Below are 18489 nucleotides of genomic sequence, written 5' to 3' on the forward strand. Positions count from 1 at the left end.
ACCTGGCACGTGGTCGGGCGTTTAAAGAATTATGGACATTTCTGCCAGTATCAACAACACCTGATACAAGGCACATCATCATGACACTACACTGAATATGGATTTTACAAAGACATATTTTGAACTATGGGTAAAAGTTGCTGTCTGTAGTTATGTAATGGAAACATAATGACCATTTTTCACTTGAAACCTGCAGTGACCTGACTTTGTGAATGTGCCGTTGGGGCTCTACAGCAGACGGGAGAAAGAAAAGGAAACGCTGATTGTGAACACCAGTTTCTAAAGCTACTCCGATGCAGTGATCAGTCCAAACAATCCCACAATCCCACTGAACAAAGAAGTTACAAAAATACATTTGGTCACCTGACCAACTTAGATATGCTTCTTAAGCTTGTGCGTTTTAAGGCTGCAAGACCAAATCAGCCCAGTGGATATGGAGAAGTCTGTAGCCTTCACATCCGCGTCATACACACTCACTACACTAGCAATAGACACACTGACAAGCATGTGAGTACATTCATCAACCAAACACATGTTCATACACACATCACTTGTAATCACAATCAAGACTTTAGCAGCAGCTGTGAGATTAAAGGGAGGGCATCAGTTGACAATATATATCTCGAGAGACTTTTGAACTAAAAATTACTTTTCCCATGAAGTAACAAAATGTGTGCAAGACGTGAATTGCACTGGTTATGGAAAAGGCAGCTGCCGCTCTTCTTCATGAAGTCTTATTGGATCAATCTGCCCCAGGAAACTAACCACAGATGTATAAATGTCACATACACTACTTTTTTTTTTTGCAAACATTTAACAAAACATGCCAGAACAGCACACCAGTCATTTCCTATATCCAACGTATGCTCCCTGCACACACATACAAGGTTTCAGGCCCTTTGAAGAACATCTGCTTGCACAAGGTAGCCCATTAATTAAGCCCTAATGCTGCCATTTCCTGTGCACTTCCCTTCTTGACACTACTGGTGGACTGTTTCTTTCCCTTCTAGCACCCCAGCGTGGGGCCACTTTAACAGTCTAATACCTACCGCCTGGTTACATCTGCCCCCATCTCTGAAACCCAACTTCCTCCCTGCCCTCACCACCCATCAGAGAAAGACGACTCATCCTCGTCAGACAGGATCCTCATCTCCAACGTGCCCAACGGCTGCTTATCCCGGGCAATGGGATTATCCACTGAGCACTGGAACACTGCAAAGATGCCAACACTGCAGCCTGGCCAAGGGGACGTGTCAGGCCTCTGCTCCTCTTTATTCAGCCACTCTCTGATGTATACGATCACAGAGAAGTGCGCATGTAGGAGTTTTTTTTTTTGGGAGGGGGTTGAAGGGGGTGATGGTCAGTTGGGGGTTCAGGCAGAGTAGAACCAGCGGATGCGGGGGAAGCATGTGACATTAGTCCTTCTTCCTGGCCAGCAGGAATCAAAGCAGTCCGTCACCTGCAGAGGCAGATGCCCCTGTGTCACAGCTCCACACGGACTCTAGTCGGTGTACTCTGCCACTATGGACAGCAGCACTGTGATGTCATCTGGCTTTCCTCCTGGACAATGAGAACAGTGTCGTGTTAGGATAGTGCTCAAAAATATTGCTTTAACATTTTGTACCTAGAAAATATTCACCTCATGCACAATTTTCCACCTATGTATCTAAGAAGAAGCATCGGTTTCCATGTGATTCAGGTGCCACTGAGACGTACCTCTTACATTCAGCCCGTTGTCACAGGCAAACTGTGCAAAAGGTGACATGTAGTTGGGGTCGTATGCCAGTACATGGGCCTGCTCTGCGATGCTGCGGGCGGTCTGCTGGATGCTCTCGTAATTTGTGTTCTGAGGACCAAAAACAATGCAGGCATGAAGTTTGTATCCCAGACATATTTCTGACTCCATTTCCACCAGCAAACCTGTTTGTGACTTGCCTTGAGCTTCTTCAGCTCTTGCAGGATCATGTAGTCGGGCATGTTGTCGAAGAGCCCATCAGTGGCGGTGAGGATGATGTCACCCAGCTGGACATCGAAGGAAGAGCTGTCTGCGGCGTCGGGGCTGAAGGCACAGACACAGTGGAGTCAGGCAGAGAACGCTAATTGCAATGATTTTGGTAATTCAAGTGATTCATTTTTAAAATGTGTTTGTTTGTTTTTTTGCTAAAAATCCAAAGTAATAAGCTGTGACTGCATGAATTTGTCCTATTTAAAGTTTTTCTCTCTCCCTTCCCTAACCCTCTCCCGATTTACACCCCTATACAGGAAATGTGTCCCGGCTGACCTGATAGATTAATCTGAACCTCTGACCCAGCCTTTCTTCTACTCGGGGGATACTCAGCGATTACAGCAGATTAGTCAGCCCAGTGGGAAGATGTACTGACAAGCTAGACTCCCAGTTGTTACTGATATTTCACCTTGGCTACAGAGACTTAATCATGTGATGTATGAGGCTAAATTCAAAGAATGGGGGGGGTTGGAAAGAACATCAGGTCCAATGAAAGGCACTACCATTATAATGATGGGTGCTACAAATACACATAGGGAGGAATCGTGTTAGTCTGCCAGTGTCAAGTTTGCTTCTAGGAAGATGCCCTTACCCTGCCGCACAGCCTCCAGCCAGTCATGAATGTTATTCATTACAAACTGTCTGGCCTGCATCACGACACATGGAGCCAAAGCTTCCAGGAACAGCCTGTCCTGTGCTGTGATTCTGATGCACCTGATATTTCAGTTCCCACAAAAAGATGACTGTAAAACTTTTCCCAGCAGACAGGTAGGACAGTATCACACACGCCATATGGGAGGTGACGTGCATATGGGACAAACCCTTTCTGCATTTATATTTGATGAGCAGCTGTGATTGGACTGAATGAAATGCCATGTTTGAATTCATCATCCTTTGTTTAACACATCCATGAGCCAAATGCCAAGAACACACACTTTAGATAATTATTCACTGACACCTCTGAAGTGTCTGATTATCAGTCGGTTCTAATTCTGAAGAAAAGTCTCCGGCCATGTGATATGAATGCAGATCAGCATAATGCAGGACAACTAGAGCTACAGCCGTACTATTCACTTATAGCCTGTAAATTACTGCAGTATTACTGTCAGAATGTGCCCACCAAGCTTTAATAATAAATATTCACTGCATGTTGAACTTGAAAACTTATGTCTTCTAGAGGTGAATCTCCCTCTATTACATCAACATGCTGCAATGTGTATTTTCCAAACCCTTCTTATATTCTTCTGTCACATGAAAGTTGTTTATGCACCTCAGTTTTGACCCTTGCACTCTTTTCTGTTCGTTGCTATGTTAGTGATCTAGGATTGGAAGCTTAGTGCGCTGCACTCAGTGTAAATCACTGTGTAAATCCTTCAGCTAAATGACTAAAATGCACACATGAAAAAGAAAGTGTCATCTCATTCTGTAGCACAGGTGAAATCAAGACTGAGCCAGTGAAAAGGTGGCTGAGGCTGCTGGTGCAGGACTGGCTGTGGACTCTTCAGTTTGCCCATCAGCCCACACAGACTTTGACCCAGGTGAGAGGAAAAGCTTGGCAAACATCCAGCGCCCGCCCTGCAGTCTACTGACGTCTACGGTGCTGCTGCTTGGCACACCACGCTAACGAGACAGAGCAGCACGTGGCCCCTGACACACTGTCACACACACAGCTCAACACAGCACAGTGGCTACATTCACTAAACACTGCTGCATGTGAGGGACACAGGCACGACACAATGTTCTGCACAGCAGTGTATTACAGCTAAGCGCCTTTGTTCTGTGTGCATGTGATCTGTATTGTTATAAGGATGTGAAGGGCTTTATCACATCTGTTCCATTAACTATTAAGTACATACCCCCCTGAATGTGCTGTCCCCCAACAGACCCATTCAGATGCGACTGCAGCAGATGTACGAGGTTGTGTTGGAGGCTGGGTGTCTCACCTGTCGCTGAGGACGGCCCCCTCAGCCCCCGGGGGAGCGATGGACAGCTGGAAGGGCGTGTTGAAGTAGTGCTGCTGCTCGTCTGAGCGGTGGACCACCTCCCCTCCCCGGACCACCAGGAAGCCGGAGTCTCCCAGGTTGGCTGTGTGCAGGCGGTGACTCTGCCGGTCCAAAACCACAATGCAGGCCGTGCTACTGCCTGCACCCACACAGACGCAAACACACACACACATACATGCTAGAGTGTAATCGTCATCACAGGCACCACATTCATGACTAAACTAAACAGTACGGCAAGAATTGATGTTTTGAAAATGGAAACTCTTTAGGGCACATTATGTGTTTGGCATTATTATCACGCCCTCGCTGCAGGCGACAGCCATGGCAAGTTGTTATAACATGGAACCACCAGTACACAGGACATTTCAGGATCAGGTCATGATGGGTAAATAATATTTGGGAGCAAACATAGCAGCATCAGTTATCATTCACAAAGGCGTGTCGGTAAAAGTCGTTTGCGAGTCCTTTTTCACAGCAAATATTTTGACTTGTAGGAAAACAGCAGGTGTTACAAATGACATTTAAAATGGCTGTTCTATTCAACTGTCCCACTAAACCATGACAGTGTGATCATGGACCAGCATGAACAATATCAAGACCCTGAAACTGAATCAGCCAATTGGAATCCAGCCATCATTCATTTCATTATTTACACCTGTGCTTTTCCTTCTGTGGCGTCTCAAAATGTACCCTGTAGGTTTTCTACTTTCGTACACAGTTTTCATAAAAATGTCTGGATGAAAACAAAGCTGCAGACAAAATAAAACCAGTCTCTTTCTCTTGACCTTCAACAGCTGAGGAAAGGACTCTACGTTCATGGAAAGATACCTATCTGAAAGTGCGTTTGGGAGACACGTGAATGAGGTTACTCTGAATACACAAACTTGACGTACCACAATCAGTTGTAATAATTTTTGGAGTTTCACCATCTGGGAGATGGCGAAGAGGAAACATGAGCTAGTGAAACAGGCAGACAGCGTGCGGCCACACCCTGCTGGTGATTCATCTGGCACACCAAAATATGCTCTCTGGGATCAACCTTCAAAACCCCTCACGCACTGTGACTCACTCCCCTTCTTCTCCAGTTTCCCTCCTGCAGTACAATTACACACAGAGTCGGCCTCAGGAACGTTCCCTCTGCCGTGAAGTAACAGCACAATACAGTGTTGTTTCCCCTGCCCGCACATGTGATAACGGGGTGGAAAAGTACTGAAACTCACAGAGACAGAGATCTGTTCCTAACACATTCGTTTGCTGATTCTGACTCGCTGATGCTACATGTTTGTGCACACTTTGTTGTCGGGAAGTGGTGCGAAGGAGGAAAGGGATCCTGGAAGTGAACTGCATGGGGCAGGTCAGGACTTGGGACATTCCCCGGACTTCTTAATGGGATCTGGCTGTTCTCTGAGTCATGATGCAAAAATCTCCATCCAGCCACCACTAAACTAAGCAGACGGAAGTAAACAACCTAGCCCTACATGGTGTACTCCGATCCAAACCACATGGAAAATGAACTGTTTCATGGGCAGGCACATTACGTCTTCACACTAGATCGACATACATGGGCAGCAGAGTGCACGGCTTTGGCTTAGGATGCTCTAAATTAGTTTAGTGAGCTTTTAAACAAGGTGAGAGGCATTGAGAAAGAGAACTGGGAAGAGTCTGTAGTCCCATGATGACGTGTTTAATATGAATGCTTCAGAAAAGGAGACCTGAGCAGTCTTGCATATTGTGCTTAGGTACCAGGCAGTGGACATGTGCCAGGCATAATGGAGCTTTTTCCTCGTTAGAAGCAGGAATATTTATTCACAGAACCATACAGTCCGCTCTGCCTTAACGTGCCTTTAAATCTAATGTAAGTGGGCATGACTGTCTCTGAACACTGGAACCCTGTGTTTCCAGTGGCTTCACTCACCCAGCAGTGGCACTTTGTTCTGCAGCAGCTCATAGTAGCTGGTCGTGAGGACTCCCACAGGGTTGCTGGGAACAAAGCGTCCTTCCTTCACCAGCCTCTCACATGTCTTCATCAGTGTACCTGAAAACTGTGATGGGTCCACGCCGTAGTCTCGCCAGCCACCTACCCCGTCTGCCACACCTAAAAACAGAAAGATGTTGATTTAATGATTGCAAATACTTTCTATTCATTTTAGTTTCAAAAAGCCCTTCTCCTCACTGCTATTTGTATTAGGAATTGTACACAGTGCTGCCTTTTAAACCCCACCGGGGAACTAATTGTTCCCATTAAGACAATAAAGATTTGAAGTGAGAGCGAGCACAGAAACACAGTAATCCTTTTTGACATTCCTCAGACTTGTTCCACAAGTGAGACACAAGAACAATGCAATGCAGCTGCACAATACAGAAAAACAATGGGCACTTTCACAAAGATGCAAAAAGGACATCCAGTACAGAAAAAAAGTAAACAAAAAAAATTTACCGGTCACAGACTGTATCACCTGTCACACTTTCAGTTATTTCTGATGATGTTAAATGGTCCTTCTGGGCATATGTCACAGTTATTTCACGTAATTACATGTCACTAGACATGTAATTATTTTATATTTGATGTAATTGAATGAATTTGAGATCTACATATTATATATTTTGTCTCTCTCTCAAAAACTAAAACTCTGTAGCCTTAGTTAAATGCACAAAATCCTTAACTGCAGCTTTCATTAATCTTTCTATAGGAACATGCTCTGATTTGTAAGTTAATAAGTCTACTTGTTCCCATAAGAGCATTTGGTCAAATTTTCCTAGAAAGGAAACTTCAGTCTCCTTACTCCCAGGACACCAGCATCTGTTCCACTGACCATACAAGGATTGCCCTCTGCGTCTCCTCAGCCTGTGCCAGAGCACAGAAACAGGCCTGCTCAAAGCAGATACACAACTTTGCAACAAATCAACCTCCAGTAATAACCTAACTTAGAGAAAGGATGTCCTGATTGTTACGTTTCCATGTGCATCTTGATTAAGTCACTATACAGGGACATTCAGTCGAGCTGCAGTCCTTCAGAGGTTTTCAATAACAGGTTCATTAGATGAGATTAAAGGTTTTTGTGCTTAAGAGTCACTTTAATCAATCCTCAACAGAGCAGACTTTAAAATTTGCATTGTTTTTGTTTACTCAGGACACTGCTGGTCTGAGGAATGAACCCATACAATCTGAACCCACAGGTTCAGGATCAAGCCAACTAATAACAAAGACATGTAGCTGGGTGTTGCGTGATCAGTACTAATAAACAAAACAAATATTGAGGTATACTGATGTGATGTTGGCAGTGGATAAGTCCACGTGAGAGTATCCAGAGGGCACTTCCGGGAGCCTTCTGTGCTATATAATATTTTCATGAAACAAAATGTGGTCACACGCGCAGTCCGGTAATTCAGCCGTAAGGTAACGGTGGTGACCTTTGACCTGTCATTCACGGTCATAGCCAATATTACAGAGAGAGATGTTTCTACAGAAAACAAATCAGACCCTCACCCAAAACATCAGCAGATCTGTGTCGGGCAATGAAGCACGCGTCGTCTCCATAGCACATCCCTTTCTTCAAGATGCCTTTACGGAAATCCTTACCGAAGCCGCAGCTCGCTGTCACCAGGCTGTAGTCGCGGCTGTCTGTCTGAGAAAGTCCGCCGATGACAGCTCTGGCAACCAGTCTACCGTACGACAGCACGGACAACATCACCTACACACCAGCTCCCACCACACGAACCGGCCAAGCTAGCAACCCTGCTAGCTTAGCGTCGATGTAAGCACACAATGCTGGCTTGTTGGCTTGCTAACTTGCTAACGGGGCTGGAGATGTGCGGCTCAGCTAGCCAGACGCTGCCGCCGACAACAACAGCCGCCACGCACGCACAGACAATGCCTTCCGCAGGTAGAAAGAAGTACCGCCTCGGGGAGCTTAAATCCTGCGCCGTACAAACTGAAAGAAATTCACAGAAAACAGTCCGCTCGTCCAATCCAGAAGACCCGTGAATGTTGTTTGTCCGTGGCCATGGTGCCAGTTCTGCCTCTGAGACCCTACATAACACAAAATGTGGACCAGCTGCCCTGTGGCTTCGCACACTCCGCTCCTGCTAGCTAGTCTTGTGACTGCTCTGACGTCCGACGTTACGCAACCTACGTTTCCTAATAAGGAGATAAGGCTTTCAGTCACCGCATCGTCGTATTCAGAGGGAATAAAACTGAGCGCTGAGAAGTTTTAGGGGTAGATACATGTGTCCGTGGACAAATTATCTGAAAACAGCTACCGGTTTTTGAAGAAAGAAGAAAAAAATAAACTCACGTGTCATTAAATAAGTAAATGGAAACAGACAATTCTTGCAAAATTATACATACAGAAAATATAGCTTTCTTTTCACACTTCTTGGACGACTTGCTCACCTCCCTGTCCGAACTGTACTTTGCTCTATAATCTGTCTCCCCCTTGTGGGTGTTGACTGATGGGAACCCCATCTGTCATGAAGAGTTTTAGGGCAGTCAGCTCTGCTGTTTAATCTTGTGTTTTAGTTTATATTAATAATAAACTAATTGTTAAAAAACAAAAAAAAACGTTTGAGAAACAAATGACATCCAGATACCAATTTCCCCCTAAAATACACTCAAAGTTTATTAGAAAGATTTAGACATTACAAGAGTGCTTTCTTATTCATTTAATTTAGCACAAGACTTGTTTAAAAATGTGATGGTGCAGTGTAGAGTCAATGTTCTATGACAATGACTGTAAATTAACTGTAAATAAGGTTTTACAGAAGTAAACAGGTGTTTGTGACTTTCCCCATAGGTTTTATAGCCATTAATACCCATTATTGACAGTGAGAACAAGATGACAAATGAAGACATAAAACAAACTGGAAAAATTGTGCACAGATTCAAACAAGGCATTCCTGTGCATAAGTAGCCGTATTGTTACATTTTTCCTGATTGAACAGTCATATGTGGCAAAGACTAGCTGCAAAATGGAGTGCAAAACACCTGAGGTTTTCATGGTGACATATCAATTTACCCCTGTGGACAAAACAACAAAATATTTTGCTTTCATCGGGTAGGAGTGGATATCTTTTCAGTATTGGCAGCATGAAGGATAACCAATCCTTCAAATGCAGAAGACGAAAGCAGAAGAGAGGAGTGAGACTCCGGCCATTTGTCCCCCACCCGGCCCCTCATTTCTTGGCTTGCTTGGTGACCATGTTGCGAGGTGGAGTCACAGGACGGCTGCCGTTGGGCTTCTTCTTCTCAGCTGGTTTCAAAATCTAGAAAAATAATTCAGAGAGTTAGAAATACTGAATGAGATGCAAATGTTAACACATTTCTGATATGTATTTTTCAGTATTTTATATAGTATATTAAAACTATTAACTAACAGATCGAATATAAAAAAAGATAAAGTGGTAGTAAAAATGACTGCACCCTAATTAGCAAGTGACACCATTGCACCACATTAAAGTGCAAATCATTTTATCCTAAAATACTCAATGTGGAAGCAAAGGCACATCACCTGAAAAGAGCACATGAGGGTCTCATCCACGCTCATCATGGCACCAGCATTATCAAACTCCCCGCAATAGTTAGGCGCTGAGAACAAAGTGACGAGCTGCCTCTTCGCGAAAAATTCATAGCCATCCTCAACAACCTGCACGTGAGATAATAACAGTAGAAAAGACAGGTTCAGCATGTCTCTGCATGTTTTGTTTTTTTTTTTTCAAATAAAACAACAAAAAAGATCCTGAGTTAAACTGGTCAAAACCCTCAGACATACGCAATCAATGACCAGAGGTCACAAGCCAAAGAGGTTGGGAACCACTTTCCAGTGTACAGTTCATTGCACAGTGTGTGATGTCCCACTTTCCTTGTATAAGGTGTATCAGCATGTCCAGAGACCCGCTGGTTCACAGCCATGTTAAACAGTCACATTTCTGTTTACAGGGGCAGAGGGGATTGTGATTACCTGATGGGCACGACAGATCAGATCCAGATCATGCTTATGCAGGAACTTGGCCACCACCTCCGAACCAAAGGTAAACGATACACCTCTGTCGTTCTCCCCCCAGCCCAAAACATCCTTGTCTGGATCAGACCAGAGCAAATCGCACAGCAGACCCTGGTCAGGGACATCAGTGGGGCGCATAATGCGTCTGATCTGCTCCATGGACTGAAGGTCAGGTGACAGTCCTAAACAAGCCAGTAAAAGCACAAATAAACACACTGATATCGAGGTCAACACTTATTACACATGACTGAGGCCTACGTCAGCTGACAAACTGCCAAGACAGCATTACTCAAGGACAAATAAACATGTCTGACGTGAAAAGGTAGACTACTTTGGACATTCAGCGTAAGAAAAACAGAGAGAGAGAGATAGCACATTTAAATGTTGATTTTATGCTTAAAAAAAACAACAACCCACCTCCGTGGCAGCAAAAGATCTTCTCATCAACAATGGCGGCAATAGGGAGGCAGTTAAAACAGTCTGTGAAGGTCTTCCAGAGTTTGATGTTGTACCTTCTTTTACCTAAAAGAAAGATTTTAATTCATTAGCTCATAGCAATAGGAACACTTCTTCCACGGCAGCTGCACATGTTTGAAGCTCCCCCCATACAGCTCCATCAGCCATTAGCTAATTTTTTGCTGCTAGGTGCAATTACTCTACGTAAAAATACAAAACTATGTAACCAGTCATGGTACAATACATCTGTAGTTGTTAAATTGCATATTACTCACACTCATCATAGAAACCATATATTCTGTTGATTGAAGCACACTCATGGTTTCCCCTGAGCAGGAAGAAGTTCTCAGGGTATTTGATTTTGTAGGCCAGCAGAAGACAGATGGTTTCCAGAGACTGCTTCCCCCTGTCTACATAGTCTCCCAGAAACAAGTAGTTGCTCTCCGGAGGGAAGCCCCCATACTCAAACAGCCTCAGCAGGTCATAGTATTGCCCATGGATGTCACCTGCAGGAGAAAGATAAATTAATGCACCTATAGCACCTAACTGAATTACACATGGTTGTCTTTTCAGTCATAATTTATCATTGTCTCCTTTGCAAAATTTGTAAATGAAACCTAATTAATCGATGATCCATTCGTTTCCGATAGATTCGCAAAACATTCAAATCTTACCACAAATCTTGAGAGGGGCCTCCAGCTCCAGAAGAATGGGTTGACTGAGAAAGATCTCCCTGGACTTGAGGCATAATCCACGGATCTCATTCTCCTGCAGCTGTACATTCTTACCAGGCTTCGCTCCTCTGACTGCAACAAGAAAACATAAACACAGAGTCAGCAAACACAATAGCCGTGAACACAAGGTAAGCTGCATACCGCGCAGGAATGCGCAGTGTTAGTGTTTGTATGTGAAGTACAGTGTGTATATGACATGCCGCTTCGTGCCCTTCAGAGACACACTAACATTTCAAACCAAGAGACAAATTAGCTGAAAACGGACAATAAATCTTATAGAATTAATAATAACGTTGGCTAGCTAACACGGCTAGTTATTCTATATGATGCTGATAATTTTACGTCAGTACAGCTATAGCCGCCTGTATACTGTGACAACAGCATGCTAAATAAAAAATGTTTTTTTTTTATATATAATACTTTAGCATTTCCTTACCTTCTAAAAGACGTTGGATGATACTGTCTATGTTGAGCTTGTCAACATCAGCCATTGCAACGTTGGCGTTAATTAAACCGACTCAGTCAAATGTAGGTCTTGGCGTTAACACACTTGTGAAAGCTAGCCCGCTAGCTATCCTAGCATTAGCTACCTAATGTTAGCTTCGTTTGTTTTCCGGCTGTAGGGTAAAGATGCTGATGTGACCCTGCTTCTGTTTAGCTGCTCGCTGACACTTTGGACAATCTACTAAGCTAATTAAACATCGAAGTTTTGAAAATGTCTACATCCAATGTTGACTTTAGCTGAAAAAAACGGGGACTAAAAAAAATAAACGTCAACCGCACTAGCTCCTAGCTAGCGATGGTGTCCCGTCTCTGTTTTTCTCTGCCGCACCTTGTACAATTAGCCAGCTGCTTCAAGGAGGCTGCTGGTAGCTGCTCCGCTGCTGCCTCCTACTGTACTGGATGGAGAACCCAGTCAGGTTACCATGTTTTGAAGGGTGCAGAGATTCAGTGAATGTAAAGTGCAGTAGTCACCTAAAATTAATTAGTAAAGTTCTAGTATTTTACGGTGAGTTGGTGTCATTAGCCTACTTAACATTAGCGGGACAGTAACTTGTGAAAGAGGATGGTGAAGACAGCTGTTTTCACAAGGAGCCAGTCTGAACACCAAAGCAGAGCTCTCAAGTGTTTGGGGAGTTATCATATGCTGAGATCAATTTTATACACTTCCTGTTCAAACTTTGTTGTTTTCAGTTGGTACATTTAGTCTTCACTGGAAAGTGTGAGAAAAACACATACGTAGGTATTTAATCTACTGATGAACTTTCTGAGTAATGTTTCATTGTAGAAAGAACATCATGAGTGTGTTCAGCTGCTGGATGAGTCAAACATTTAGATTTAATTTCGGATTTAGGCTTCCATGATTCCTTTATTTAAAATTTAATATGTATTTTTTCTGTGCTTTAATATCTACATTTCTGTAACAACAGGAAAAATGTAGGTGTTATAAACTTTTGAGCAGTAGTGTAACTCATCCTCAGGTTAGTCATTGTAAAAATGGGGCACTTAGAGAAGGAAAGACTACAACCCTAAACAGACACTGCACTATCTTCAGCTGTGTGAGGCCAGAGCAGCCAGAGTTCAGTTGCTGGTTAATGAGGCTAATACACTAGTAACCTTTTTGATTGGTCATACAGATATCTTTCATGTATACTTTTTCATGAATGTAGTTAAAGAAATTTACACTGGGACAGAGGGACTTGTATCTACTGAGCTCCACTGGTCCACATTTTAGTCCATTTCTGCACAGTCAGCTCAGCACTGCACTGAAACTCAACTGACTACATAACTAATTAAATGCCACTACTGAAACCACTGTTCTGCTGCAACCACGGGCAGTAAATCCACACACAAATCTATCTTTTCCCAACAAAATGAAAATAGCAAAGGTCATTCCTATCTACAGAAATGGAGCTTGGTGCTCTTTTAAAACATAGAGACTAATTTTGGTGGCAGTGATGGAACTGATGAAAACAATGAACATGGGGATTCATAGATGTAAAAAAAAAAAAGGCACCACTGATCATATTGACTCCATTGATCATATCATATCATCATTATTAAGGAGGAAACTTGAAAGATACAGTGTTAGAGGGGTGGCGTACTTATGGCTTAGTAATCTATCTATCTTGTCAGCTATCTTGATAATAGACATCAGTATATATGTTTAAATAAACAATGAAGAATCTGAACTGCTGAGAGTCACGTGTGGGGCTCCATGAGGTTCAGTCCTTCGTCTAAAGATTTTTATAATGTACATAGTGCCATACATTATCTACTGTGTGGAGGTTTGGGAAAACACACACAAAACAATCACAAATCCAATTTGTGTACAATAGAAAAGAGTTATAAGAATTATAAATAGAGCTGATTATCACGAACCAACCCACATACTATTTATAAACATTAAACTGAGGTAAGAACAGTAGTGTGTTGTGCCTGAATCTTTGTATGGAACGTTTGGGTATAAATAATATATGTACATAAAAATACATTGCTAGTGAGTAAATCTAAATTGATCTGTACAAAAGAATTCATGTAAAAAGCACTGGTGTAGTTAGTCAGTTATTTATTAATAATTTATATGTGTATTTGAGTTGAAATGAGTGAAATAAACTAATGTTCATGGAGACAAGTTGAAAAGGTTTATTGTTGTTTCTCACATTGGGATTAACTACCTTCCTCATAGATCTGAATGCCACTGGCTCTGTTTCCCACTGGAGCTCTCCCTCTGCAACAAAACATGATAAAGCACAGCTATGGTGCAAATAGAAATGTGTGTGGGTCTTTGCAGACATCTTTCTGAGTGTTACTGCCAGTGATATCCAGCCTCCCTTCCTTTATTCATTCAGAAAAAAAATAATCTCTTACCATGAGATATAAAAACATATTAAACATTTCCCTTTCAGTGGTTACATACACTTTTAATTTCACCTATTACATATCAAGCATTTATATACATCTAGTGTAATAATATCCATACCAATACATATTCTAATAATGAATCAATACATAAGTAATACTTTAATACACAATTACGAAAAACAAGTCACTGAAGCTGAAACCTTTAGCGTTGTGTTTCTGCTCTAGGCTGTGTGCTCATGCACGTATCTCAGCACAAACATGACCCATTGATTTGAAATTCCAGAGGGAAATCTCAGGCGTAATTGATCTATTCTTGGTCTTTTTCTTCGCCGTGTGTGATGACATAGACCAGGTTCTTGTAGTCTAGGTTTCCTGCTACATCTGGAGGGAAAGCTGCAAACATCTGCTCCATCTATGGGCAAGAAATAAAAATGAATTGATACACATTTGGCTGGAAAAAGAATAAAAAAGAAAAATGCTGCTATCTGCTGTAACACTCTCAGAGGTAGAGCTCTGACCTCTTCAGGGGAGAATCTGTCTGCCTGAGTCGTCAGCATCTCTGTGACACTGTGAAGACAAGCAGTGATGATGAGCAGACTGAGCATCCACCTCAGTGAACAACAACGTACTCTGCAGTTACTCACAAGTCTTTCTTTAATGTTCCTTTTCCCTCAGGGTCAAAGACTTTGAAAGCGTTGAGAATGGTCTCCTCTGGGTCAGCACCTGAAGATGAACCGTGGCAGCTCTGAGCTGGTGAACAATTAAAACAAAGGTAACATCTTTCCGGACTGTACAGAACTCTCAGCTCACCTTTTAGCTTCTCTCCAAACATGGTGAGAAAGACTGTGAAATTAATGGGTCCTGGTGCCTCCTTCAGCATATCATCAATCTCCTCTTGCTTGACATTTAAACGGCCTAGACAAGGATGGCAGATAAGGTGGAACAGACTCAAGGGCTGCAACTAACAACCATTTCCATTATTGCACATTCTGCTGCTTCTTTTCTTGATTGACCGATTAATTGTTTAGTCAATAAAATGTCAAAAAGTGAAATAGTGAAAAATGCCCATTATGATTTTCCTTTTGTCGTGTTAAAATTATTTAAAAGATTATATGATTATGAAAGCACTTTCTGTCAATCAAGCAGCTCTAATAAGTTTCACAGCTGGGCACACTTCTTTGAAAATCTGACAATGTGAAACCCTCACAACACAAAAGAGACTGACACACATAAACAGACACACAGGTGGTCCTACCCAAAGCTGCAAACGTGTCTCTCAGGTCATTCTTGTCAATGAATCCGTCTCTGTTTTGGTCCATGATAGTGAAAGCCTGCAGAAGTTTGATTGTTACACATTGTTTCTCCGATGTGCACAGTAAACATTAAACCGCAGAGTAAACTGCTCAAACTCAATATGAAAGAAAACATTTGGCAGCTCACTGACTTCTTTGAACTCCTGGATCTGGGCCTGTTCAAACATGGAGAACACATTGGAGCTGGCTCCCTCCGCTCTTTTCTTTGCTTTCTTGGGTGCCTGCAGGGTTGGACAATGACACTCTAATTAGATCCAATACTAATGGCACAATCATCACCTGTCTCTCTGCTTCAGCTTCACTCATTATCGGTTTTACTGTGACACATGCGCTTATGATAACGAGCCAATGATCTGCAAACTTAACCGAGTGTGGGGGCATTAATTGCACAACAGGCAAGGTTTATACCGGGGCACGCATTTCATTAGGGAGGATTACAAACACTGTCAGTTTGTTATGGAAATATTTACTCAAGCCTCCAATTTTGTGAGAATGCAGACTAAGCCTGGGGAGGGTGTGGCCCGCTGCTTGCACTCCCACAGTCCCAGGATCACATGAGGGATTATTCTATAGGGCCTGGGTGATGACAGGATGGTACACTGTGCCTTGTTTGATCAAAAATCCCTCGGAGGCAAGGATTATGTTGAGCTATTTACATGACTGCCAAGGAACTGTGAAAAACAGTGTACGGGGATGCAGAGCAATGACATCACGTTGCTTGGATTCACGGGCCTCTCGACAGCTGCTGTCTAACCCTTGTTGTGGATTAGCTCTTCAGCAGTGGTATATCTCCTGGTCGGGACCTCTGGTGCTCAGCTTCACTTATTTATTTATTTTTTTATTTTGTTTTAAGAGGATTCATGCAATCGTGAGATGTGAGGCAGAATTTGCTGTTACTTGGTGCTGCTCAGCGACAGAAACCTCAATGTTCAGAATAATAAAACATATAACTATTCTTTAGCTGCACCTGTTGCTCCTCTGTTGCAGCTCTTCTCTTGTCTTCTCTCCCTTTTCATTTCCTCTTCTCTCATTTTATCTCCTTCCCCATTTTCTATTCTCTCCCGTTTTCTGCCGGTGCTTTCACTCTTTTCCTTTTCTCTCCTCTCCTCCTCTTCTCCTATCCTTATTTCCTCTCCTCTCTCCCTTTTTCCTCTCCTCTCCATGCTATAATTACAAACTCATTTTTAAAATTTCATCATTGAGAGTAGACAAAAATAATCAATAAATCATCAATAGGACAACTGGAGCACTGTCCTATTGATGTTTTTTTTTTTTTTTGTTGTTGTTGCTCTGTATTCAGGACCCATAAGCATATCGACACGGGGAGTATTGATTCATTATCATTTGTGTGAGTAGAACAAGATGTACAATTCATCAAAACATGCTATGACAGTTTACTATACATATGATATACTGTATATAAATACTATATACACAAAATAACCATGCAGCAGAAACAGAATGTCTTTTGGTAGTGTGAACAAAATGAAATTCAATGACAACGAAATCTGTGTCCACTCACCATATTTCAGTGGCAGCTTGATGTGGACTAAGCAGTATCCTTGGCTGCTTTATGATGGAGCAGCCCACTAAACAAGGGGTAGATATACTGACCCCTCTCCCCTCTATAATGGCGCATGCTTATGGGCTATAAATACTCCATGCCTTCTTTAGGCAGAGACCCAGGTAAAGAGGACTATTCCCTCACCGCCGCCAGCCACCATTGTCAGAGTTCATGAGATTTAGGGATAATAGCCAAACACACATACCCCATTACTAAGACCCAGGAATAACAACAGGACATAGCTTTGGCTCACAAAGGACAGTTGTGTTTGTGACTGACAGTTGCACTTGATGGGATCTATCATCCAGCTGTCCTGTTACTGCTCCACAGGGACCGAAGCTATGCTCGGATGAGAGCTGTTTCTGGGTAGCACAATAAATGGAACTGTTAGCGAAAGCTTTCTGAGCCTCAATAAGACTTGGTCGTAAACAGCGAGCAATGCTGTGGAAAATGTTAGTAAGAAATATTGTTGATATGATGTGTTTCACAAACACGGTTGTTTAGTTTTTCACCTTTAACAATGTTGGATGGTAATTCTCCACTGGACTACTGACATGAACTGCACACAGTGTTACACTCAGATCTTGGTTGTGTTTTCTTAACCAGTTAACAGACATGTCTGATACATTATACAGTGAAATCTGTGTGATAACAGTGGACAAATTTAGTGGATTTCAAGTGACGAGTCAAAAATAAAAGGAGGTATATGTAAAGCTCCAATCGCAGATTTATTAACTTATTACTCTGTGAGTAGGTGCATATTATTTGTTTACTTGAATTGCAGTTGAGCCAACATCTGCATAAAAACAGCACCTTTCAATATAATAAAAGCTATGACAACAATCCACAGCCTCAGACATAACTAAATCAACTTCTCACACTCACCATGAACATGTTAAAGTTGCCCTGCACTCAAAAATGTGTTTTACATATTCTTACTTCATCTGAATGTCTGAGCCCCACTGTGTAGAATGATGTTACTGTATGTGCAGAGTTTAACACCAGAGTGCTGTTTGCACTCATTCATCTGCTGAAGGGGGGAAAACTTCTCTGTGCCCAGCTCAAATCTCAGTTTAACACGTGTGTGCAGCCACGAGTTGAAGCCAGTTGTAGTTCAATATGCAAATTACACAAGTGAGATGTTGAAACCTGAAGCCTCCAGTGCACATTGTCAGAGAGTGGACTTCTCAGCAAAGGAGGACACATTTTATGTCCAGCAAATACATTTTGGAAATGAAAAATGTTTGCACATTCACTTTTCAGTCAGGGAGAGGGAATAGATGTGAGTTTAAACAATTTTTAATGAACCACATAAGACACAAATGTTTAACTGTAAACTTGTATAATGGTTGTTGTTGCTGCAGAAAGGATCATGTATTTATATCTCCATATGTACATGTACATGAATATATATAAATATATATTGCAGACGAAAACCACGTGAGTCACTTGGAGCAGTAGCTACATGTAGCTTTTAGCTTTCGTGGTGATGATTTTGTGTTATTCAGGTTTTACAGCAGCTTCAGCAATTTCCCAGCTGATGACTGAAA

General features: G+C 42.3%; 3 protein-coding genes across 3 annotated transcripts; all 3 read right to left on the bottom strand.

The window, feature by feature from the left end:
• Positions 1-374: 374 nt before the first annotated feature.
• pptc7a (protein phosphatase targeting COQ7 a) lies at positions 375-8100 on the bottom strand. The gene is made up of 6 exons (XM_041041893.1): positions 7496-8100; positions 5924-6103; positions 3949-4147; positions 1936-2059; positions 1717-1846; positions 375-1560 (listed from the first exon to the last, which is right to left on the bottom strand). Exons 1-6 carry the CDS (start codon positions 7695-7697, stop codon positions 1502-1504), a joined length of 894 nt encoding a protein of 297 aa, XP_040897827.1. The 5' UTR covers positions 7698-8100; the 3' UTR covers positions 375-1501.
• A 507-nt stretch (positions 8101-8607) lies between these two features.
• ppp1cc (protein phosphatase 1, catalytic subunit, gamma isozyme) lies at positions 8608-12267 on the bottom strand. The gene is made up of 7 exons (XM_041041894.1): positions 11634-12267; positions 11138-11269; positions 10739-10969; positions 10425-10529; positions 9966-10189; positions 9516-9650; positions 8608-9270 (listed from the first exon to the last, which is right to left on the bottom strand). The coding sequence occupies exons 1-7, from the start codon at positions 11686-11688 to the stop codon at positions 9181-9183; spliced, it is 972 nt and encodes a 323-aa protein (XP_040897828.1). The 5' UTR covers positions 11689-12267; the 3' UTR covers positions 8608-9180.
• A 1563-nt stretch (positions 12268-13830) lies between these two features.
• Positions 13831-16988, bottom strand: myl2b (myosin, light chain 2b, regulatory, cardiac, slow). The gene is made up of 7 exons (XM_041041896.1): positions 16898-16988; positions 15507-15596; positions 15318-15393; positions 14873-14977; positions 14707-14785; positions 14581-14629; positions 13831-14474 (listed from the first exon to the last, which is right to left on the bottom strand). The coding sequence occupies exons 1-7, from the start codon at positions 16898-16900 to the stop codon at positions 14370-14372; spliced, it is 507 nt and encodes a 168-aa protein (XP_040897830.1). The 5' UTR covers positions 16901-16988; the 3' UTR covers positions 13831-14369.
• Between the last annotated feature and the right edge of the window lie 1501 nt (positions 16989-18489).

Source organism: Toxotes jaculatrix, chromosome 7, assembly GCF_017976425.1.
Source record: "Toxotes jaculatrix isolate fToxJac2 chromosome 7, fToxJac2.pri, whole genome shotgun sequence".
Taxonomy (NCBI): Eukaryota; Metazoa; Chordata; class Actinopteri; family Toxotidae; genus Toxotes; species Toxotes jaculatrix.